The sequence below is a fragment of the Zootoca vivipara genome, chromosome 6 (assembly GCF_963506605.1).
Source record: "Zootoca vivipara chromosome 6, rZooViv1.1, whole genome shotgun sequence".
In the NCBI taxonomy this organism is placed as follows: Eukaryota; Metazoa; Chordata; class Lepidosauria; order Squamata; family Lacertidae; genus Zootoca; species Zootoca vivipara.
The window spans coordinates 50,418,151-50,443,155 of record NC_083281.1 but is presented as its reverse complement, the minus strand read 5'-3'; the positions used below and the strand labels follow the sequence as shown (position 1 = coordinate 50,443,155).

The window sequence follows — 25,005 nt, the reverse complement described above, 5'->3', positions numbered from 1 at the left end:
GCACATGTCCCAGATCACATGCTGCTTTATCAGTGCCATTAACACAGCTGACATCCCAAGCAGTTGGGAGTACCATTCATTGCGGATTGACTGCCTGGCCCTTATCTTCACTGCATCTTTGTCAAGGAGAATGCTTTCAACAACAGTTATTAAAAACTTAACTCCTGTGGATTATTAGACATATATTTGACTGCCATTTAATTCCACTACAGGCTGCACACTAACTGACATTTTCAGTTCCCCGGATAACCTAACCCAGCTCATTCGAGAGTTTTAAAACACTGCTTAGAACATGTACGGCAGACACTCCAATCAGTCAAATGCATTACACTGCAAGATTGATCCAGCACATTCCAAAATCCCATCATTTAAATATTAATCCCACAGAGAGGCTACTGTAGAACACACACAAAAAGAACAGCAAACACACTTGGTAAAGTCAGGATTTTTTATTAACTTCTGTTATCTGTTCCACTGCAAAGCAGGGAGCCTTATCTGTAGAGGATGGCCACACCTCCCCCAGTTTCACTTAAAAAGGTGAAATCTGGTTCTGCTCTAATCACCTGGAACCTTCACTAATTCCGACGGCAGCAATGCAGCCTTAATATTACAAAACGTGATTGAAAGCAGGCTGCTGTCTTGGGGAGGGAATAAAACCCGTGGAGCTGAGAAGCACAGTTTGTGCTGTGAAATTAAGGCTGTTACAGTTCTACTTTATCAATGCTTAGGTTTATTTTAGGAACAAAGGTTATTCTACTCCAGATGTAATTATGAACTTCAGACTCTTGACCTCCTATAATTACATTTATTCGACTAAAAAACAATAACCACCATGTACTAGAAGACAGACACCTGCCCCCCAAATGAAAATGTTTTGATTTGCAGTCACTTGTGGGCATAGATCAGCACAATTTGAATCAAAGGCAGCATATTTTCCTTGAAAATTTCCTGGATAAGCTGCTCAGAGTTGAACCTTCTGTATACCACTAATTTAGGACAATCTACAGTGAAGAAAATGGTCTGCGTTGGTTTACTGTTAACATTTGGATCACTCCTCAATAGATTTTATGTATTTTTCATATGCATCTTCACTCATGAGTTCATCAAATTCTGAAGGGTTATCCACAGTCATCTTGATAAGCCAACCTAGGAGCATAAAAGCAACTCAATTAGAAGCAGCAGCAGCAGCAGCACACACAGCTCCTTGGAGCTCCAGTAAAATGCTGGCTCTTGACCCTAGCAATTTCCATTCATGTCGACAAGCATAAGAGTCTCATAGGAAATAGGTAACTTTTCACTATTGAAGATGAGAATATAGCGCCATTCCATTCGTGGCTACAGGAGAAAGGGAGATACATGGAACTCCAGGGCCTCTCTGCTGAAATATCAGCAACTCTTGGCTCTCCCTTTCCTTACAATCTTTCCAGAATGGCCATTAAAAGAACTCTGGACCTAAGAAATAGTGCTGGGTTTGCTTTGTTCCTCCTTTCTCCCTATCCCTTTTCGGTCAGCCTGAGAGTAGGGACTACCTTATCACTGATATTTCTAAGAAGTTCTGTGAGCATTTTTCATCCGATGAATGGGATAAAAATGCTTTCAAATAAACCTCACTGCCGCAAGCACAAAACAATACTAAACAAGTTCCACTGTTATCCCTCCAACTCGATGGTGGCGGGAACACACTTGCAAAGTTAAGATGCCTCCCTTACCATCTTGGTAGCAAGATTTGTTGACAAGTCCTGGATTATCAGCAAGGGCAGTGTTGATTTCTGTTACTTCTCCTGTGAGTGGGGAATAGAGTTCACTAGCAGCCTTCACACTTTCCAAAGCACCAAACTCATCTGAAATACAGAATTGAAGAGAGCAAAGCATTTAATTTAGAAACCGCATTAACTGGGCTTCGAGGAAGTTGAGAACTATTTGGCGCTGCCACAATAATTTTCTAAAGGTAGGGAGCTCCACTGTTAAAAGATTAGTAATTCAGGTAAATCCAAGCTCCATTTCAGCCTAGGTGGTGTACACATTTACTCTGCATCCAGTGCACTCCCTATGTGAAGCCGTGTACACATAGCGTTAGCTACGATCCTGTAGTTTCTGGAGAAATATTGCCTTTTGATGTGTTTTCCGCCAAGCCAGCTTTGATCCAATTAGAAAAGCATAAGCAATTAGAAAATATCCACATCCCCTCTCCATCCATTAGTGCAGACAGACAGCAGGACACCTGGCAACACATACAGTCATACCTCAGTTTAAGTACGCCTCAGTTTGAGTATTTTCAGTTTAAGTACTCCGCGGACCCGTCTGGAACGGATTAATCCACTTTCATTACTTTCAATGGAAAAGTTCGCTTCAGGTTAAGTACGGACTTCCGGAACCAATTGTGTTTGTAAACCGAGGTACCACTGTACAACTGTGCTGATGTGTGCAATGATGTCCAAATGTGGTTTGAAATGCAGCAGGAAAGAAACAACGCTACTTTGTTTTAAAGCTGGTATAATCTGTACACAACATTAGAGGAGAAAAAACTATGTTTCCTCTCCCTCTTTACAAGAGTGGAGGCTATGAAAGGAGAAGGCTTAGATCTCAGTGAATGCACAATTAGATCTGCTTGCGTAAGCAAGTCCAAAGATGTAATTTCCAAACAGCAGGACACCACCCACCCCACCCCAATTTTCCAAAGTTTCCAAAGTAACGATCTTTTAAACGTTGCTTGTGCCGTAACATGGGAGGTGGGGAAACAGAAGCGGAGCCTTCTATTCAAAGTCCTTAAACACACACACAAACAACTTGGTATGCTCAAAGCTGTTGAAAAATACCTAAATTAACCTTTGGGGTTCTAATCTAAGAAAGACACTACTGTTTAAATCAAAATGCCAATGTTGCAATGTGAAAAGTGCCAAAAAGTAAAGAAAATCGCTTACCCTGTTTGTTCAGCTTTGTTCCAATTTCTGGAAGACTACAATAAACGACGTCTCCTAGTGCTTCCTGAAACAGACATCAGCAAGAATCATTAACTGAGAAAGCTATCAAAAAGTTGGAATCCACAAATGCACCACGTTATAATCCACACACCCGAGATGCTGGTGGCACTATTCCTATTGCAGTTCCCAAGAACCATTTCAAACATGGGCTGCAAAGCTTCCCACACTTGTCTCTGAATACGCTTTAGACTGGCAAACAAACTATCACAAACAAGCCATAAATATGACTGATTTCTGAAGGATAATATGACTGGCTTCTCAAACACAGCCAAGTCAAACTGGAGGGTGATGAATGGAGAGAGAAGCAGCTGTGGAGTCTCTCAGCCACACCAGCTTAGGAGCACCTGACACACACAGAGAGAGACCCATGTTACCACCATGCTGTTCTTAGGGAAGGGCCAGGCCCTCTTTTCCAGACTTCCTTTGTGTGTGAATTGTATTGCAGCAATGGCTCCAACCTCCCTCTTGTAATGCAACAACTGACTGCAAGGGTCCCAAGGAGAGCAACACTGGTTGCTGATTTTGCCACCAGGCCTGCTTCAAGGTTCTTGTGTTAATTCATAAAGCCCTTACACAACTTGGGCCCAAGGTACCTTAGGGACCGCCTGATCACTTGTACTCTGCCTTCATCCCTGAGACCTCTGATCATAGAATTGTAGAGTGGGAAGGGACCCTGAGGGTCCCTGCTTTGTGGAACTGCCCACCCATAGAGGTTCAGCAAGAACCGTCCCTTCTTTCAGATGTCTTCCGAAAACTGCACTGTTCAGACAGGCCTTTGCTGTAAGAATTTTTGTTTAAGCCAACCAGCACCTACTGACTTTTAAATGTTTTACAGAGAGCTAGAGACTGATTTTACTTAACCTGTTGCAAGCTCCCTTGTTATGCTGTGAATTATAAATGTTCGAGAAAACAAATAAATAATAGGTTGTGCACCAGGCACATCTAGGTTTAGACGAGCAAGAGCAATGAAACACCACAAGATTTGTGGATGGGGACCCAGGTGGCGCTGTGGTTAAACCACTGAGCCTAGGGCTTGCTGATCAGAAGGTCAGCGGTTCGAATCCCTGTGACGGGGTGAGCTCCCGTTGCTAGGTCCCAGCTCCTGCCAACCTAGCAGTTCGAAAGCACATCAAAGTGCAAGTAGATAAATAGGGACCGCTCCGGCGGGAAGGTAAACGGCGTTTCCATGTGCTGCTCTGGTTTGCCAGAAGCGGCTTTGTCATGCTGGCCACATGACCTGGAAGCTATACGCCGGCTCCCTCGGCCAATAATGCGAGATGAGCGCGCAACCCCAGAGTCGGTCACGACTGGACCTAATGGTCAGGGGTCCCTTTACTAAACATGGCCATAACTTTGCTGGTTACAGTATCTCTGGCTTTGGCATAGGGCAACCCTTGCCAACTGGTTGCCCTTCAGTTGTTATGGACTACAACTCCCAAGAGCCCCAACCACGGGTATAGTCCAAAACATCTGGAGGGCACAAAATTGGCAAAGGTAGGCATAGGGCAAGGATCTGTCTATTTGGCAGCCTGTCTGCTGGTTAAGGATGGGTGAATGCGTCAATTTTCTCTCCGTTTTTCTGAAATTTAGCTCTCCACATTTTTACATCAGTTTTTAATTTTTAAAAAAGTACTCATGAAAATTAATCAACATTTTAGCACAAATTCCTCCAATTTCTGTATAAAATTTTGTCTAATATACACATTTTTGCAAAGCAATATTCCCTAATATGATGCATTTTCTATGTTATTTTCACCGATACAACACATCTAATTCTGCACGCTTTTTCTTGGTATATGCATTTCTGTACACGTTTTTTGACACAGCAAAGCTCTGCTCTGGGTTTAGTACGAGTTGCGACCAGCCAAGCTGGATGCAGACCAAATGACACTTGCAGTCCCAATCTCATTTAAGAAATTACATGGCTCCTATGCAGAGAGCAAAGGTTCAGGTACTATCCATCACCATCACCACCACCACTGCAAATGAGGCAATAAATATATAAGCAGGGCAATAAACATTTCTATTTCTTAGGCTCCAACACACACAGTCATTTTGTTGTTGTTCTGTCTGCAAAATCATAGACCCTACTGAAATATTTAGGTGCATAGGGAACTAATCAAGCACCTGGGGATTTTTTCCAACCCCTGTTACAAGGACGTATTCAGCCCTATAAACACTTGCATTAAAAAGTATGATCAACAATTAAACAAACAAAAAGCAATAAATGCTTTGAGCCAAGGTTCCCACTGAGTCCTAAGTGTAAGATACAGAGCAAAACTGCTGAAGTGGGGAGATGATGGTTTAAAGTGGCCGGTAATGATGGAGTTCCAAGTCTACAATTTGGCTCTACATGCAGAATAGGCAATAAAGGAGCCAAAGACCAAGGCCAACAGATGTCAATTTTGCAGCACAAAGCCAAGTGAGAGAGAGAGAGAGAGAGAGAGTACCTGTGCAAAGTTGCTGATTCCTACGGTTCCAATACTGTTTTCAACTGTTATCCATTCATGCTTGTCTGTGAATCGACGGGCTGAATGAAGCAAACAGAACATTTCAACACACCTTGCTTTTTGCCTCAATGTTTTACCTTACAAAGTGTCAGCATAAAAAAGCACTTGATTTCCTAGTTCCAAGTTTGCAAGCAGGAATTAGAAAAAGATAGTGTGCTTTCCTATTTCAAGTACAAAAAAACCCCACTCCCAAATCCAAGCTGTGCATCCATTTCATTCATTCATCAGTACATTTATATCCAACCTTCCCTCCAAGAAGGTAAAGGTGGTTTTATACAAAGTTCTTTCCCCTCCATTTTATACTCACATCAACCCTGTGAGGTAGACTGGGCTGAGAGACTGTGACTGGCCCAAGGTAACCCAGTGAGCTTCATGGTCAAGTGGGGACTAGAACCCAGGTCTCCCAGGTCTTAGTCTGGTATAGAGGCACACCTCCCTTTCAACTGCTCCAATTTCAGAGGAGGAAATTGCACAGCAGTGTTCAGAGTGGATGAGTCTTTTTACATGGGGCAGAAGTAAAAGATCCAACTTCCCGAGCCATCCCAACCTGCAGTCTGAATTGGTAGTCTTAGAAGCAATTTGCCGCATATTATTTCAATACATTTGATTTACTACATATTTATTTCTGCAGGGATGATTTTTATGATTGTTCAGGACTAACACACCAGAAGGGCTAAGGAGTGAAGCTCCTTTGGATAACGCCCATCTACGAATTGCTTGCACTTCCCTGCAGTTAATTAAAACAAGCGAGAAAAGCTAGGATTCCAGTCAACACACCACAGTCAAATATCATAAAATAGTCCATAGTGCTATAGGTTTGTGGGATGACACTTTCCATCCCGATCTCATTTAAGAAATCTAAATGTATAGCCTCCTTCTTATTGTCGGTTTAAGTTTTAAGTTCCTTTAGATGTTTTAAATTTTGTATGGATAAATGTTTATTTCTGACTGACGGTCGAATAAAATCTGATTGATTGATTGATTGATTTAAGAAATTACATGGTTCCTTTGCAGAGAGCAAAGGTTCTCCCCTTCTAATTCTGGACCCCCTTTATAAATCTGGGGTGCCAAACACTTAATTTAGCCTGTTAAAATATAAGCCAAGTTAAAAAAAATAAGCCAGACTGCCTTCCTGATGAAGTAATTGCCTACAGAGATGGACCATTAGAAGACCACAAAGAAATGGTTGATCAAAGAGGCTATTCACAGAGACTCTCTGGGCAGGAAAAGAAATGGGAAAATCCTTCCTGAGGTGAGAGAGAGTTAGCAGAGACAAAAGCCCAGTTTCGGGAGGGAGGGGCACAAGCACAACTGCGGTGGGCTTGTGGTTTGGCAAGCAGGAAAGTGGAGGCCAAGTAGAATGTTTGCTGGCAGTTTTTGGATCCAACATGGCAGCCGTGACAGGAACAGGAGAGCTGCTCCTGCCCCTATGAGAGAAGCAAGAGACCCCCTTGGAGTGCAATGCTGGGAACTCCCTCTATCTAGATTCAGGTTGTAACGGTAAAGGGACCCCTGACCATTAGGTCCAGTCGTGACCAACTCTGGGGTTGCGGCGCTCATCATCTCGCGTTATTGGCTGAGGGAGCCGGCGTACAGCTTCCAGGTCATGTGGCCAGCATGACTAAGCCGCTTTCTGGCGAACCAGAGTAGCACACGGAAACGCCGTTTACCTTCCTGCTTGGAGCGGTACCTATTTATCTACTTGCACTTTGACGTGCTTTCGAACTGCTAGGTGGGCAGGAGCTGGGACTGAGCAACAGGAGCTCACCCCATTGCAGGGATTCGAACCACCGACCTTCTGATCGGCAAGCCCTAGGCTCAGTGGTTTTAACCCACAGCGCCACCCGCGTCCCCCAGACTCAGGTTGTATATATGTGTAAATAAACCACATTTGATCGAGACACCACAGTCTCTTCTGCACCTCATTATCCAAAAGGAAACACAGACCCTGGGCAAGCATGCCTGGTACCCTTGAAATCTTACAGAGTCCTTTGCCCAATCTTCTGTGAATGTAAAGCTGTCCCCCCCCCCCCCGGGACCCTCTCCCTAAACCATTCTCCCCCTTTTCCCCCACCATGAGCAAGTACAACTTAGTGGCCCCACTAATATGCATACACCACTTGGGAGCAACCTAGAAAGAAGTTCTGCAGCACAATCTACCACTCAAGGGAATGAAGCCTTGCAGCACCTTAAATAATACAGGGATTGCAGGGCCTTTTTTGGCCCAAGGGCTGCATTGCCTTGTGGGCAACCTTCCAGGTGGGTTCAAAGGCAAAAGTGGTGTAGGCAATGGATGCAACTCTTACCTTTGTACAGTAGGCTACATTCCAGCCATCAGAGGTTTCCACATAAACACCCCTGCTCCGTCCAAGGCAAGCAACGGGAATTATCAGAGTTCAAGGACTCATTACAAGCAGGTAACAGCACAGAGCAGGGCTGGTGCGGGATGCGGCCTAGGGAAGGGGTGTAGCCTGGAAAGAGCCCTGAAGGCCATACAGAGAGGCATAGAGGGTCACATTCAGCCACCTGGGCCTGACGTTACATTTACTGTGGTGTAAAATCTCATGACCCTAATTCCATTTGCCTGCTGCTGCTGCTGGGGGGGGGGGTGGACAAAAAAAACCACTATCCCCATCTTGCATAATTTAATCTGAGAAAAAATGAGGGTGCATAGGGAATGACAAGCAATGCAATAAATTACTATGCTGCACAGCAACAAACACAAAACCCAGTCCAAAGATTCAGATCCAATCAGAATGGGAGTGTCACTGGATATGAATGGCAAACCAAGCAAATACTGCAATAAAATTAACCCTGTACAGACAACAGTACTTCCATGGATGTTTAACATTCACGGGGTAATGAAGGAATGCAACCCTGACCTCTATTCCTTGATTAGGTCTTGGGCATGCAGGAAGCATGATTCAAATCCTGCAAAAATCCAGGGTAAAGAGTGCATAAAGCCAGCATATGAGCCAATAAGAACACAAACTTTGTATTGCACACAAGACAGATTTTAAGTTTGAACACCCCAGCTGGGTCAACCAAAGCAATCCCTTCCCTCCGACCCTGCTTGGTAAAATATCCCAAAATCTCGTAACACCCACAAAACACTGTTAAGTTTTGCATAATTAAATCCTAGGCATGTTACTCAGAAATGAGTCCCACTGTGTTCAACTGTGCTTACTCCCAATAAATGTGCTCAGGGTTGCAGTACTGAAAAGCTCCATCCTAACTTTGTCTACTCAAAAGTAAGTCCTATTGAACTCAATGGGGCTCACACCCAGGTGTGTTTAGGACTGCAGTTTCTGAGGCTCCGTACACATTTAACTCATATCCCTCTCCCCTCCCCCCCAAAAAAGAACTTCAGGAACTGTAGTTTGTTAAGGGTGCTGGGAATTGTAGCTCCGCTCAAAATGCAGTTCCCAGGATTCATTGGGGGTGGGGTGAAGATGTGCTTTATGCATGGTGTGTAGCAGAAAACAAGCTGCAAATCTATGACCGGATGCTGGGGGAATAAGCCACTTTGAACTCAAGTAAGGTAAACCCGCACAAGTTTGGGCTGCCCAGCTGCACTCTTAGGCACGCTTCCATGGGAGTAAGCCGCCTCTCGATTCTCAGGGGCTTCCGAGAAAGGCACGCGCAGGCTTGGGTTGCAAAGCAGCAGCAGCAGCACCCCCTCCTTCCACCCAACGAGAGCGACTGAAGCTCCTCCGCAGCTCCCATTCATAATGCGCAGGAGACCTTCCCTCCGGATCGGGCCCCTTGCACTGCACCCTCCGCCGCCCACTCCGCCCCGGTGCCCCGCGGCGCCCATTCATCCCTCGCTTCCTCTCCTCCCCGCCGCGACTCACCGGCGAGCAGCAACGCGGGGCTGGTGCTGAGCCTCCGAGCCGGGGCGGCCTGGCTGCCGCTGCTGCTATTGACCCAGGCGGCCTGGGAGCAGCCGACTAAGGCGCGACGGGGCCTGGCCAAGCCGGCTGCACAAGGAGCGGCGGCGGCAGAAGCCGTGCCAGGCCCGACCTGCCGCAGCGCTCGCAAGGCCGCCAGTGCCGCTGCCATGGCGGGGCCGCTGCACAGAGACGCGGCCGGGGCCAGAGGGGACAAGCCGGCGAGGGAGGCGGCGGCGGAGGACAAGGGGGAGGCGGGCCTTTCCGAAGGGGGCCTGGCTTGGCCTGGCCGGCAAGGAGGAGGAGGAGGAGAGCGCGGCGGGAAGGGGGCTGCTGTTGCGGCAGCTGCTGCTTGCTTTATTTTACTTTAGACATTTATTCCGTGTTCCTCTGGGGCGGCTTGCAAAAAAGTAAAAGTGGCGTGTTGTTGTTTTTTTAAAACACAACATTCAGCACCAATCAGTCACCCCAGAAGGAAGAGCCAACAGAAGCAGCTCGTAATCCGTCTAAAACAGCAGCATTGAAAAAGAACGGCTTGTTTCAAGCCCTAAACACGATTCTGGAAAGACCTTAGGAGTTTTGTTTTTCCTGTCACCACCGGAAACAAGTTAGAGGAGTGCATCCCATAATAAGTGGAGGAGTGGAACGTTTTGCACTTTCGGAGCCCATCGTGACAAGCTCCATACAGCCCTGTGTCCCCCTAACGAGAGTTCCAAAATGCAGGCAGCTGTGTGCCGACCACAAACATGCTCCTGGACGTATGCACCAAAGAGCATTGTGGTGTAGTAGTTAAGAGTGTGAGGACTCAGAACTGAAGGACCAGGGTTCAAATCCCTCCGCAGCCTGGATGACCTTGGACTGTCTCTCAGCTTACCTACCTCACAAGTTTGCAGCAGAGGATAAAATGGGGGGGGGGAGAAGCATGCTCATAAGGAAAGGTGAGATACGTATAAATGTAATACATTGAAATGCAAACTCTGTGTGTGATCACTACATGTTGTAGCATTATTGTTTGTGTCTTCCTATGCTCTGTGGACACCACTTCCTCAGTTAATGTTTTAGGACGGAGGCAGGGAACCTTGGGCCCAAGGGCCAAACGTAGCTCTCTGGACCTCTCTAATGGCCCTCCCCAGGCCAAATGCCCACCTAGTCCAGCAACAATTCTCCCAGTTGTGAACCAGATGCCCATGGGAAGCTGACAAGCAGGACATAAATGCAACAGTGCTCACCCCATCAACTGATATTCAGAGTGGTACTGCCTCAGACACTGGAAAGTGAAAGTAACCATTGTGGCTAATAGTCACACTGATAGCTTTAAAAGAAAATTGCGCAAATCCAAAGAGAATAAAGCTATCTGAGTTGATGGCCAATCTTGTGGGGAGCAGATTCAACCATTTAATGATGTGCTGTGTAAATAAGTATTATCTTTTGTCCTGAATATTCCAACATTCAGCTTTCTTGTATGGTCCCAAGTTCTACGTAGTACTCAGAGAGGTTAATTCCTCCTCATCCATTTTCTCCACACCATGAATAATTTTATACATTTCCAAATAAAGCATTTTCTAAGAATAAATTATGAATTGAACTAGTAATGATTTTATAATTTGTTATAAACAATGAAGCTGAACAACGCTTTGGATTATTAGCTTTTATTATACTACACTGTGGAATAAGTACAGAATAAAGCAGTATGCATAATCAAGCAACCACCAGTTCTATAGTTCTGTCAAGCACTCATTTTCACATCTATCAGTACAGAGTTAAGGCCAGTATCTAAAGTACAATTATTGGAGAGCACATCAAGATCTCAGTCATTGAAAGTAATCCTGCTGTCTGCCACAACATTTCACAAACATGGAAGCCACAATATCTAAAGGCAGCTGCAACAGCTGTAAGTTGAAGTGGGTAAGAAGACTAGTTGTTAGTTGGTCATCACAGGTTCTTCAAGTTTCTGGTCAGTTTTACATTTTATTCCAAGGAAGCTGCAAATTTTCTTCAGCATTAGGTCAACAATCTCTTCCTCTTCAGAAGCCTAAAAAGCACACAGAGACACACAAAATACAGTTTGTATGAGTATAGACATAACAGTGAATTGCATCCTGGGCTTGTGTAGAATTTGTGATGATGATGATAACTACAGGCAGGAAAAAGTAGAACACAAAACAGTCATGTTAAACATTGTAGTAGCGCACTCTGCAGTAAACTGTAGTGCGGCCAGGAGAATATGAGTTTCAGCCCAACTAAACCTGCTGATTAATGTGCATGTGATTAGGCTGCAGACAGATACTGAAAATTACTGCAAAAAGAAAGGACGACAAACAGGAAAATGTACGGGGGGTGGTATTCTTAGTTCCAGTTCATAGTTAGCAAGCTTAATCACAAACTGAGGTTTGGACAGCACACTGAGCCATACCGTGGCTTAGCTTAGTGCAGGAAGGAGTAAAAAGCCTGGGGAGAAGCAAAATGGATTACTGTGTCATGTGAACCATGCCAGGGGCCCACACTTAATCCGAACGCCATGGTTTAGTCTCATGTGGATGAGTTATGGTGAGTCCAAGTAACGAATTGGGCTTGGACTCTCCCCTTTCCTCCTCCTGCACAGCCAGTAGGCAGAGATCTACAGATGTTTGTTCTATAAGAATATCTGTTCGTTTTGTTGTATGAACCAGGAATCCTGGCTTTAAACAAACCGGTTACTTAAACAAACCAGCATCACAATCCACAGTTTGAAACTGGCTTGTTCTGAAATTTACCACAGTTTGTTGTATGGCAGGTTTCCTGGTTCATAAAACAGGACGGCATTCTTTGAAAGTGAAAGTAATGGGAGGAGTGGAAGGGGAGCAGGCAAGCCTGATGTCCATGTACGTAGTACTAAGCTATGGTTTAGTGTTACATATGAACTTGCCCTGTGCAGGTCCTTGATTAGTGGGATCTCCCAGTATACATATGCATGTACAGACCAGGCCAGATGGCATCCTTAAATGGGGAAATTCACATTACTTCTGTGGACAAACCTGATAATGTTTCTGTTCCTCACTGAAAGCAACAAGGATCACAGAAATGAAGAGATTCAACACCACAAACGTCATAAAAATGATGCAGGAGCCAATTAAGAAGGAGCCCAAGATGGGATTGTAGTCCAAGACCTGAAAGAGACATATATGTTGCAATAAGGGATATTGTTATCTTCTTCAGGGAAGAGAACATCATTTTCAGGGACAGTACTTGTGAATTATTTAAACACTTCAGTTTGCTGGTGTCTTGTGTAAGCATCGTGTTTGCCCAAATGCACTCTGCCTTAATACTGAAGAGAGTGTTTCCTTGTATATTTTGAGGATAAGTAATGCTTAAGATATGTGTTGCTGTTTTTTTATGTACAATTTATACTACTGTACTTCAGTGGAAGCAGGGGTAGCATTATGAAAAGTAAAAAAAAATGTGTTCCCTCTTGCCTCTCCCATCCTAGTGCATCCTTGCCTGTGACTTTTGCTCCTGCTTTTCCACCCCCCTCACCCACCCAAAGGTCTCTTCCTGCTTAGTGAACTTTCGTCCTTTCTTCTCCTTTATACCCAGAACTGCTTTTCAAAAACCCAAAAGGTGATTTCACCTTTATTGCTTTGCTCAAAACTCGCCTGTTCATGAAGACTTTGGTAAACCACTTAGTCCCAATACCCATCCACTGCCTTTCCCAATTTGTTGCCGTCCTGATGTTTCGGACTCCCATAAATGCTGGCTGGGGCTGATGGGAGATGGGAATCAAACAAGGTTGAGGAAGGTTGTCTTCTGATAACCAGGGATGGGTGAATCGGTACATTTAATTTTCTCTCCGTTTCTCATTTTTCTCTTCATAAGTTCAGTTCTCCACATTTCACATTAGTTTGCATTTTAAAAAAGAAAAAGTCCTGAAAATTCCCCAGCATTTTACTGCATTCCCCCCATATAATAGACACATTTTTATATGCAGTTTCTCCCTAATATACACGTTTGCAAGGCAATGTCCCCTAATATTATAGATTTCTGAAAGTTACTTTTGCTGATAGATGCATGCTCTCACACACTTTACCCTAGCATTTGCCTTTTGTACAAATTTATTGCCCGGAGAAGGGATGCAGGTGGTGCTGTGGGTTAAACCACAGAGCCTAGGGCTTGCCGATCCAAAGGTCGGCAGTTCGAATCCCTGCGACGAGGTGAGCTCCCGTTGTTCGGTCCCAGCTCCTGCCAACCTAGCAGTTCGAAAGCACCTCAAAGTGCAAGTAGATAAATAGGTACCACTCCAAGCGGGAAGGTAAACGGCGTTTGCCATGCTGGCCACATGACCTGGAAGCTGTACGCCGGCTCCCTCGGCCAATAACGCGAGATGAGCGCCGCCATCCCAGAGTTGGTCACGACTGGACCTAATGGTCAGGGGTTCCTTTACCTATTGCCTGGAGAACGGCATTGCCAAATATAGATAGTTTAAGATGAGGTTGGCAAAACTGTGTGTGTGGGTGGTGCTAAATAAATAAGATATGTGGTTCATTTCATTTAACTGAACTTTAGTTACCAGGAAAAAAACCTCTGAAGGATAAACCCTACCTCTTCATAGTTGAAGATTCCAAGCTGAAGACTGACCATTGTCTCCGCAGAATCAAACAGGGTCTTGTAAGAGTTCAACTTCCAGCCATATATCAAGTTTGTCTGCAAATTATAAAAATGGGAGGAAAACAGTTTTTTATACAAATCACAAGGCCAGTTAGCAAGTGACACTGATCACTGGGCAGACTAGGTTCTCCATAACAAACATGATTATTTTTCTGCTTAGACAGGGTGTGTTGGAGCAGTTGGCGTCTCTTAACTACTGCAGAGATGAAGGTTTAGGACAGGTTAAAGCTGAGGATGCAGCTGAGAAATGAGCCCTGCTTGAAAACATAATTACTATTGCTGCCAGTTGCTTTCACAAGCCCCCACTCTTTAGGTCTCAGCTTCTGCATATGTTTAAAGCACTCATATCACTTTAAGAGTCATGACTTCCCCCGAAAGAAACCACCTTTTGGTTGTAATTTCTTTCAAGCTGTTTTTAAATGGCTGTAACCTGCTCTGGGTCCTTAGGGTGACGAGTGTGTAGTAAGTTGAACTCATTGTCATCATCCTTGATGCCTGGGGCTGATGGGAGTTGTAGTTCAACAACATCTGGAAGGTACCATTTTGACTACATCTGTATAACAGACAGGACTCTTAAAACAAATTGAGCAAACTAATCCAGATTATGGAGGATTGGTAGGGGGCGGGGGAAGAGAGAGAGACAGAAAACCAATTGGGAATAAATGGAAGACATGGGTACTCACCGCTATGGAGTAGGCAAGGAACATGATTATAATCACAGTTGCAAATCCTGATATGTCCCCCCAGGCCCTCCTCAAAGTCGAGGTGATCATGTTCAGCTTTGGGTTCAGCCGCAGGAGATGCCAGAGTTTCACAGTGGCAAGAAGCACCAGGAAGGCAATCAGGTAGCCCAGAACTGCATCAACAGTCGCTGTCTGATTGAAGCTTGCAAACCTGAAGGAATATGGGAATCGTTATGACACATGGAGCATGGCTCCACCAACCTTAGTTACTCTCCACCTGCTTGCCTGCCTGCCTTTTTCCTTCCTTTTAGCCAGTCCAGGGACTGTCTCTAGATGTCAGCTTCCTCCTCCTCTTTTGTCTCAGTGTTGCTTTTTAAAAACTCACCTGGGAAGAGGATAATAATAATAATAATAATAATAATAATAATAATAATAAATTTATACCCCTCCCATCTGGCTGGGTTTACCCAGCCACTCTGGGCGGCTCCAACATAATATTAAAAGCACAAAACATCAAACATTAAAAACTTCCCTAAACTAGAATTAGTTGGCTCTGCCTGTCATTGACCTCCCTGCTTTCTCCTCTACCAGTCCCATCTAGCACTGGTAATGAAAGAAAAGACAAAACCAAAACAAAAAACCGTGACAATAAACAATGAAAATCTATTTATATGCTAAACAACTGTGAAAATAAATACTACAAAATACAAAATGTAAATGCAATGGCCTGACATATATGCTCAATAGTGCATAAATGCTCCTAACAAATACCGGTACTAGTCCATAGTGCAATAAAATTCATCAAGTGTTCCAGGTGGATGTAAAATTGGTGTACTATAATATTCTGCTTCAAGTAAAATCCCTCGTCTATACTATAGTACACCAATTTTACATCCACCTGGAACACTTGATGAATTTTATGTGTTTAATTGCACTATGGGCTAGTATTTGTTAGTAGCATTTATGCACTATTGAGCATATATGTCAGGCCATTGCATTTACATTTTGTATTTTGTAGTACGGTATTTATTTTCACAGCTGTTTATCATATAAATATATTTTCATTGTTTATTGCCATGGTTTTTTGTTTATGTTTTGTGTTTGCTTACATTCCCATGATTGTCTGTTTGTTATTTAGCACCGGCAATGAGGCAGTGTTGTGTAGTGGTTAGAGTGTCAGGCTGGGTTCAAATATTGGCTCAGCCACAAGGTTCACTGAATTTTTTTGGGCAAGTCTCTTTCTTTCTCAGTCTGATCTGCTTCACATGGCATGTGAGAATCACGTTTGTCTCCTTGAGCTGCTTCTTGGAGGAAAGGTCAAGTTGGGCAAGTCAACCAATCCATTCTTTTTCAATTGAAACACAAGTCCTTAAAAATTGGACAGCTTCTCTCAGAGGAAAAACCTGGGAGCTGCACATTAATTGTATTTTATATAATCTTTATGGATGCAAGCAGTAGCTATTACAAAGTTGAAAAAATGCCTTGCAAAAAAGGTCTATATGAATTTCATGTGACCCATCCCATCCATTTTGAGCTTGCAGTTTTTTTATTTAAAAAAACCTCCAAAAAATTATATAAAAGACTTGTATTTCAATACTTTTTCAAAAATAATAATCTAAATCCACATTTTTCTAAAGATCTTTTATCTGAAACCATACATTTTTATTTTAATACATTTTGGTACTCTTTAATGCCAAGGACTATACTGCAGCATTTATACAAGTTCCAAAATCAAAGGATAATTATATTTGGGAGATGCAAATCAGGTCAGTTGGCATCGGAATTCGCAGACATCAAATTCCACAGGGAGCATTCCACAGATCACAAAGGCTGCTTAAAAATTCTTCCGTTTTCTACCCCTGCTGGGATGGAGAGTTTGCAAAGTGGCAGGATGCCCTTACTCATCCTTATGCTCCTGATAGTAGCTGATGTCCCGCGAGCCCAAGATTGTCCGTCTTATAAACACCAACAGGGCACTCCAGCTGATGGAAATGATGGCCAGTTCTAACAGGTTCCACTTGCTTCGGAAGTAATTCCATTTCAGAGCCCGCATGAGCTTTCCCTGCCGGAACAAGGTGTTCAGTTCCAAAGAATGCATTAAGTGACCATCAGGGAGAAAGGCAGATTGTGTTGCTACAATGCAACCTCATTTCGATGACTAGCCAAGCATGACCTCATATCCAAGGATCACACAGTCAGTTAAATGAGAGAGCTGCTGGAATGCAGAGAGGGTTTCCAGCTTTTTCTGGCTGGTGGCTGCCTCTGCTTTTTAACAGCTGCCTGACCTGCAGAGATTCAATCAACATGGAAAAGAAGCTAGGGAAAGCACTTCTGATGGCTAGCCTATTCAGCAAGGAACGTTCTGCTCTGCAAACTGTTTGTTATCTATTCCCAACCATATTCACGATGCAAGTGCAGAGACTTGGGGTGGCCTCAATTTTAAATGGCAAGTAGGGACTGTATGCAATTTCCTGGGTTAACATGGCTGCAAATAAAATCTTGCTGGAACCAAATAAGAAGGAGAAGGCACTAAATTTCTTCTAGATTCCCCACTTGTTTTCCAGAAGTGGCTTTTACTTCATGTGAAAGATCACATAAAACACGGAAATCAACATGAGAAAGAAAAAGCCAATCAGTTTGTAGGACAGCATCCCAAAACTTCAGGGTGGTCACAAAAAGGAGGACAGCTGTCTCATTACGAGTCTTCGGCTGCAGACCTCTGCACACCTACCTGGACAAAGTCCCATAGAACTAAGTGTCGGACTTATATCTCAGAAGACATCTTTACATTTACACTGTCTGAATTATTTAGTCCCTGCCTGCATTTTTAATGCAAGAGCAAGAGCCATCAGGGTGTGGCAGTTGACTGGCAGCAGGAGTTACAAGCACTATAATAATCAGGAACCAGGGCTGGTGGCAGCCAGGGCTGCTGATAGGATTCACAAGCCCTGGAACATATGTGACCAAACAATATGGGAGTCTGGTCTCCAGAATGCATGGGGGACCTGTGTATTCTCCGGATGTTGATGACTTCCAACCAGCATCAGCCTCAGCGAATATGGGCAATGGCCAAGGGATGGTGGGAGTGTCCCTTAAAAACATCTGGAAGGACTAATTAGAGGAAGGCTGGTTTAGCAACATTGTTCTAAATTGTGGCACAAGAAATTCCAGGTTCATATCACCAACAAGGTTCGCTTTCCTGGCTCAGGGTGGAAGAGAATGCCTTCTACTGCTCAGAGGAACCATGCCTCTAAGTACCAGTCGCTGAGAACCAAGAGGCATGTGGCTGGCTACTGTTGGATGCTGGAGCAAATGGACCATTGGCTTGATCCAGCAGGGCTTGTCTGATATCCTTACCTGTCCCACCATGTAGTATATGACAAAGAGGAAATAAATGACTTCTGCTGCTATCACAAAGATATGCAGACCGTCTGTGTATGGATAAAGCCGGACACTCTGCAGCTCAGACCGCGTGAAGAAGGCTCCTGCGAAATCAAAGCAGAAGTCAGTATTCTGTTCTGCCGGACAGCAGGTACAGCTTATTGTGGAGGGTTAAGACAAACTGCACAAAGCTGAAATGCCCTCTTCTATGTACTGTCACTGTTAAAGGTATGGGAACCCTGTTCCTTTGTCTGGCTCACTTCCATGTAATATGCTGGGTTGGTATTGAATTACTATAGTACAGTAATGTGGAGACAAAATGTGCCAGGCAAACTCCCAGAGTAATGTAGACACTGCTTTTTTCTTACATGAAAACACTGGAGCAGGTGTCAGGCTCTTACCTAAGGCATTGGTTTCAAACATGAGGCTTACAATGCAGAAGAGGTTCACATTTGCATTGTAGACAGTGAACTCAACAAACACAGCTCTCGTAAATGTATCCAGCCAAACGTTATTGAAGAGGTACTGGAGGATTCTGCCAAAATACAAAGTGAGGAATGTGCAATCACATGCTGTGGTCCTAAAAATGTTAAGATGCTAAGGAGTCAAGAGGTTGCCAAATCCAATCTGAAGATCCAGCAGAAAAGAGGGTGGAACCCCATTTCCTGCACTAACAAAGCATTCAATCCAGAACATTCGAAATGCCCTTAGAACAGCCATTGGTCTAAACTAGCCTTTCCCAACCTAGCACCTTCCAGATGGTTTGAAAGACAACTCCCATTAGCCACAGCCAGCATAGACACCCCCAACCCCACTTTATCTGGCTTGACTGTGCAAAAGGTAAAAAGAACTCTCTATAGAGAAGAATGCAAATAATATCAATACACCATTGAAATGCAAGCCTTGCCTAACAGCTATTCAAAGTCCCACACTTCAAAATGCAGTCACACCCAGGTAATGGCATGTATGCAATTAGAAAATGCAGAAACACTTATGGCATATTTGCAAGGAAACGTAAGTTCACCTCTCTGCTAAGACTTTTCCCAATCTGCTTTGATTTTCTTGCACCAAATCTGGAGCTGCAACTGCGTGCTTTGCAAAACATCAACACCCTACCTTCTCTCGCTTGGTTGCTTCCCATTGAACCGCTAATGGGTGGGATGGGACCCTAGAACCAGGTGGGGCCAAGGATTCCCAACCCCTGAATGAATCTAACTGATTAAACTACTGCTGCTGCTACCACTACTACAGTGCAGGCACAAATAAGCAGAGATAAGCTACCTGGAGGCATTGTGGCCATCTGTCCCCAAGTGAACCACATATCCACCACCTCTGTAGACAGCCAGTTTGCCCCAGATTGGGTGCCCTCTCAGTTTGGACTGGCTCTGATACTGCCATGCAGAACTGAGTTCTGATGAGTTATCAAGGGAAGAGATGTTCCAGTGTGCTCCATAGTCTGCCATGTCCTCTGTGTCGAAAGAATAAGAAGCATGGCACTTGCCAACCGTCAGCTGCAGTTTTGGATCTATTGGGCAGGTGTTGCCCTTCACTCGCACCTGGCGAATCCGGGCACTGCCCACCAGCTTGGAGTTGCCATCTGTGATAAAGCCTTGTTGGAATTTAAGGGGGGAGGGGGAGAGAAAGTGTTTGAAAAGGCAGGTCCTTCCACAATCATTTGCAATGCTTTCGAAGTTAACTTGAACCCCACCAACAGTTTTATATTTACTCATTTTATTTATTCTATTTATGGCAGAGTGTCGTCTGAGTGACAAGCAAACCCTCATAACAAAAGCACAAGATGCAAACAAACAGAGACTAAGAAGCAGAAACTGAGGCAGCACAAAATGCAATGCTAACTGTATTTGCTTGTATAAAAACTTCATAAGGCTAAAATCCTTAAAAAGGCAGGTCTTTTTTCAGTCGAAGGGCCACATCTCCTACTAGGCCAGAGTCTGAATGCCAGACAGAGATCCCTGGTGGGGCACATTTGGCCCCTAGGTTTGAGTCTCCCCCATCGTTACCATAAGGGTAAAAAACACAGCCAGCTGAGCCTAAAATTATTCCAGTAATAAATTAAAAATATGTCCACGCTATAACAAGAAAGCCCTTAAAAAAACACAGCTCGGTGAACTGAAAAGTGTCTGGTGCCAAAGAAATAATTTAATGTAAGCACCGGGTGAATATCCCAAGATATAGCGCTCCATAACAGAGGAGCCACAAGAGAGAAGGTCCCTCTCTTTTACAGCCACTTTCTCAGGGGGTACTTGCAGAATGGCTTCCACTGATGACTTTGGGGTACAGTGTATTGGAAGAGGAGATCCTTTAAAGCAGAGATGGGGAACCTAAGGCCCAGAGGGCCAAATGCAGCCCTCCATGCCTCTGTATCTGGGCTTTGGAACTCTTCCCAGGCCTTTGGCTAATTAAACAATATATGGCCTTCCTGTTTGTTACTCTGTTATGCATTTCTGTGTTTTTAGATTGTAAACTGCCTCTGATCTTTGGATGAAGGGTGGTATAGAAATTTAATAAATAACTGAAATGAAACGAAACAAAATGAATCTCTGTACCTTGGTGTGAGCTGTACAAGTTGCTGACTAAGGTGGTTCTGGCCCATTTGAAGAAGTCCTGATAACTGAAGACGTCTTGGAATCCATCTGTGAAGCTGTTCTCAATGTGTTTGTTCAGGTAATAGGAGTTAGGATCTCGCTGCCCATAGGCAACCAAAAGCAGCATCCACAAGAAGCCCAAGTAGGCTGGGGAGAGGAGAGCAAAGCAATATGGAAGCAAAGAACAAACCCACTAGGTTTCCAAAGGTGCTTCCAGACAGGGGTTAATACATTGCAAATGGCTCATTCTACTTTGTGCAACTGTAGCACAAACACAGGTTTTTCTGTACCTTTGCAAACACTCCTTTAAAAAATATATTCAAGAAGTATGCAAGAACACAACAGCAAACATTGCTACCCTAATCCTAATTGAGTTACCTAGGAGTAAGTCCTATTGAATTCTGAGTAGATATGGTTAAGATTCCACTGGTTAGGATTACGGCATAAGGATTGTGGCATATGTTTTTATGAGGGGCAATATCCATTTCCTTTTGGTTCTAATTTTTAAATACTAAGGTCTTGCACACACACAAATTTGTACTGTGCTTATAGTCCCTAAGATAACGCCCCATGTTTACTTTGTGGACTGCTTAAGAAGATAGCTTCTCTAAACTGGGCATGTCCTTGTTGGTTTGTTTTTAATGGCCCAGAGGACATTCTTTGAAAAGTTCCCTATTACCCAGGCCAAATCCAGTTTAAAGATAAAGAACCCTATAAAGAAGAGAGGGCCTTGTTTCATGGCAGAAGGGGGCATTGAAAGTTGTCCATGAACAGTGAGCAGTAAAAAAGGTAAAGGTAAAGGACCCCTGGAAGGTTAAGTCCAGTCAAAGGCAACTATGGGGTGCGGTGCTCATCTAGCTTTTCAAGGCCAAGGGAGCTGGAGTTTGCCCACAGACAGCTTTCTGGGTCATCTGTGTTGGCATGCAACCAAGGAAACGGGGGCAACTGGCAGGCCCCCAGCTGGCTCCAGCCCTGCTGGGTGATCTCCATCCTTGGTGCAGCAAAAAACAGCAACACAGGCTTCAGAAGCCTGGGCACACTTTATCAGCAGAGTCCACTGCGCAACAGAAGTAGCCAGAGAGAGAGACTGTGGTAGCATATTTCCAAGCAGTTTATTAAGCGCAAGTCAGGACAAAAGGAAACATGTCTGATCTCCTTCGTGTCCAAAGCAAAACAGAAAGTTATACACATAATGGAAGTTCCAGCATGCAATGTTGGTGTGTTATGCAGACATGGCAACAACCCCATGTCTGCTCTTAAGGTGGAATGGAATATCTCAACAATCTGGTCAGCATGACTAAATGCTACTGACACATGGAGGACCGCAACGAGTGCCAGAATGCATGGAAATGCTGTTTACCTTCCTGCTACAGCGCCACCCACTCCCTTTACGTTTACTTTACCTATTTATTTATTTATTTATTTATTTACTTACTTACTTGCACTGGTATGCTTTCGAACTGCTAGGTTGGCAGAAGTGGGACAGAGCAACAGGAGTTCACCCCATCATGCGGATTCAAACTGCCAACCTTCCAATTGAGCCCAAGAGGCTCGGTGGTTTAGACCACAGCACCACCCAGCAACACAGCTCACCTGATCTGTCTTCCCCATGGTGAGATTATTGTATTTCTATTTACGTTTATAGTAATCATTTCTGAATGTACATCTATACAAATAAATTAGACAAGGAAATTTTATGTGAATCAGTGGTTGTCCCCTTCTTCTTGAAGAGGAAATAAGTAACTACCCAATTCACACCTTCTTTTAAAGCCCATTCTCTTCCCCCTCACAGTATGTTTAGAATGTAATCATAAAAGTACCCAATATTTCTCTAATCAGGGCAAATGCTTTCTGCTCCTTGACACGGTTATTCTTCATTTTCTCAATGTCGGTAGAAGGGGGAGGCTGGTAGATGTTGCTTCCGCTGTCCCTGCGGGCTCCAAAGATAGGGTTTGAGTCACCTGTACAGGAAGAGGAGGCAGCAACCTATTACTAGCCTGGAATTTATCAGCTGAAAACAATAGGAGAGGGACAATATTTGGAGACTGTGAATCAATGACAATAGGCCCATGTCACCAATCTCAGGTAGCACATTCTTGGCTGTATGAAAAGTGCAGTTTCCATTGGGAAAGCCTAATTTAGACTAGCCCTAGAGCTCGTTTTGATAGCCTACATCAGGGTTCGGGCAACTTTTTCAGCCTGATGGATCATTCTCTTCTAGGTATCCTTCCAATGGTCACATTTCAGTGGTGGGCAGGGTCAGAAGCAAAAGTGGGGGAAGCAACAATGCTCACACATCCCTGTCTATCCAGGCAAGCAAGAAGCATCATCAGGAGCTCAAAGGCACATTCTAGTTATCAAATCCCACCCCAAAATAGCAACAGTCTGGGGGCGGGGTTGGTGGTTGTTTTTGTATAATGTTGTTACTTATTTTTCATGCTACATAAAATACATTTTAGTGGCAACAGTACAATGTGCCCCAAGCTCCTTTAGGTACCCAGCTCATTTAGAGCTCTGTGTGTCAAGGCCAGAACCTTCAAATACAAAGTCAATGAAAGCTTCTTTGGTTTCTTGACCATTTCCAGGCACAATTATAGACAGCCAGACAGGAAGGATTGCAGGCTACTTTGTATATCTCCTTGCAGTCACTTCCTCAGCAAGTGGGAAACCTGTGGTCCTCCAGTTGTTGTTGGACTGCAATTCCCACCAGCCCCAGTAGACTGGTCAGGGATGATGGGAGCTGGAGTCCAGTAACAGGTTCCCCGTCCCCCTCCGGCACTAGCTGATTAATAATGCAATCTTATATATGTTTGTCGACTCAGAAGGAGAAACCAATGACTTGGGTGTGACTCACTGTTAGGTTAAGCATGTATAGCAATCCTAAACGCACTTACTAGGGAGAAAGCCCCACTGAGCACTATGGGACTGACCTCCAGATAAACATGGATTAGATTGCACTTTGCCCCCCACAACATCTATCAGTATATTGTTAATTATAAAACAGCAGAACGATAGTTTGATTTTAAAAAACCAACTCTCTATAAATACTCAGTCTTCCATCACCAACCGTAAGCTGATTTTTAATGCTGGCTGCAGTTCTGTTTTAGGCTAAGATGCTTATTTGAGACAATTGTTTTATGTAACCTGCACTGGGTTCTTACCAGGAAAACAAAGGATACACATTTTAAAAAATCCCTTTAGGAACTTCAATAGAGAAGCTGAATTATTTAAAAAAATGGAAAATAGCACAAACTTACCTAGTTCCTTGGATTATGGACAAAAAAGCATAGACTGACTGGAGCAAAGAAAAGGTCACTGATATCAAACAACGCATGTGATCTAACACCCATCATGGCTATTGAAATGGGCAGGAGAGAATATGTTTGGCTTAAGGTGAGATAAAAATAGATCTCTGCACAAGCGAGAAAAGGGCCTAAGTGGAGCGAGGAGCTCTGCTGTACAGGCAGTGAAACTTCCACTTTTCAAAGATGACAAGGAAACTGGGCAGGTGTCCAGTACAGCGTGCTAATTTTGCCAGTGAAACTGATGTGACGAGAGGCAATTTCACAAGGGAAACCTGATGCTCCTGAGTCCTGGTTGCCCCTTATGGTCCACAAATTGCAGAAGAGGATGTCCCTTGATATCAGGCTTGTTCGCATGGTGTACTGAACACAAGTTCCAACCGTTTCTACCCGTGTTCCAGTGCTTGCATGAAAGAAGGCACATTTTTTGATCTGTACAGCTCAGCTACTGTGTGCATAGGTACACAGACAGTACATCAATTGAACATTACATGTGAATAAAATGAGCGTGCAACTCTTTACATATGCAGGCAACACAAATTGTGCAGTTATTGGTAGGTGTCAGGGGATTGTTGCGGCTACTCTCGAGTAAAGACACTCCACTCCGCACTGTCTTTAAGAGTTTTATTGTGCATACTATTTGCAGTGCAGAGATAACAAGAGAACATGACCGCCTAGTCCGATTCAGAACCCGGCAATGGCTGCCTCCTGCTTTTCGGCCAGCATAAAAGCCTGGGCACCCCAAAACGCTGCCCCTTCCCCCTGTGTGTGGGCGCACACCTCAATTCGGGCGCCAGAAGGAGAGGTTTCCCCTCTTGCTGGCTGGGGCGGCACCTGGGCTCCGATGTCTCGCTGAGTCCCTCATCCGCTGACCCTCAACCAGAGCAGTGCCAGGGTTCTGACATGTCTTTTAGCCCTTCCTGCACTCTCTGTCCTCCATAGCGTTGCCAGGGCTCAGACACCTCACTGAGCCCTCTCTCCAAACTGCTCCATTCCTCATTCCCTCCTCCC

General features: G+C 44.3%; 2 protein-coding genes across 3 annotated transcripts in view; both read right to left on the bottom strand.

Moving 5' to 3' along the window:
* Positions 1 to 434: 434 nt before the first annotated feature.
* GCSH (glycine cleavage system protein H) lies at positions 435 to 9,599 on the bottom strand. The gene is made up of 5 exons (XM_035120461.2): positions 9,346 to 9,599; positions 5,432 to 5,511; positions 2,922 to 2,985; positions 1,710 to 1,841; positions 435 to 1,146 (listed from the first exon to the last, which is right to left on the bottom strand). Exons 1-5 carry the CDS (start codon positions 9,551 to 9,553, stop codon positions 1,049 to 1,051), a joined length of 582 nt encoding a protein of 193 aa, XP_034976352.1. The 5' UTR covers positions 9,554 to 9,599; the 3' UTR covers positions 435 to 1,048.
* A 1,422-nt stretch (positions 9,600 to 11,021) lies between these two features.
* LOC118087369 (polycystin-1-like protein 2) overlaps positions 11,022 to 25,005 on the bottom strand; it is a 55,284-nt gene continuing 41,300 nt past the window's right edge. For both annotated transcript variants that reach the window (XM_035119945.2, XM_035119947.2), the window contains exons 34-43: positions 22,513 to 22,653; positions 20,654 to 20,839; positions 19,368 to 19,695; positions 18,488 to 18,621; positions 18,063 to 18,190; positions 16,607 to 16,767; positions 14,706 to 14,916; positions 13,957 to 14,058; positions 12,396 to 12,527; positions 11,022 to 11,413 (exon numbers count right to left, since the gene is read on the bottom strand). In XM_035119945.2, coding sequence (XP_034975836.2) covers positions 11,303 to 11,413; positions 12,396 to 12,527; positions 13,957 to 14,058; positions 14,706 to 14,916; positions 16,607 to 16,767; positions 18,063 to 18,190; positions 18,488 to 18,621; positions 19,368 to 19,695; positions 20,654 to 20,839; positions 22,513 to 22,653 — 1,634 coding nt within the window. In that variant the 3' untranslated portion in view covers positions 11,022 to 11,302. The remainder of the gene's footprint in view (positions 11,414 to 12,395; positions 12,528 to 13,956; positions 14,059 to 14,705; positions 14,917 to 16,606; positions 16,768 to 18,062; positions 18,191 to 18,487; positions 18,622 to 19,367; positions 19,696 to 20,653; positions 20,840 to 22,512; positions 22,654 to 25,005) is intronic.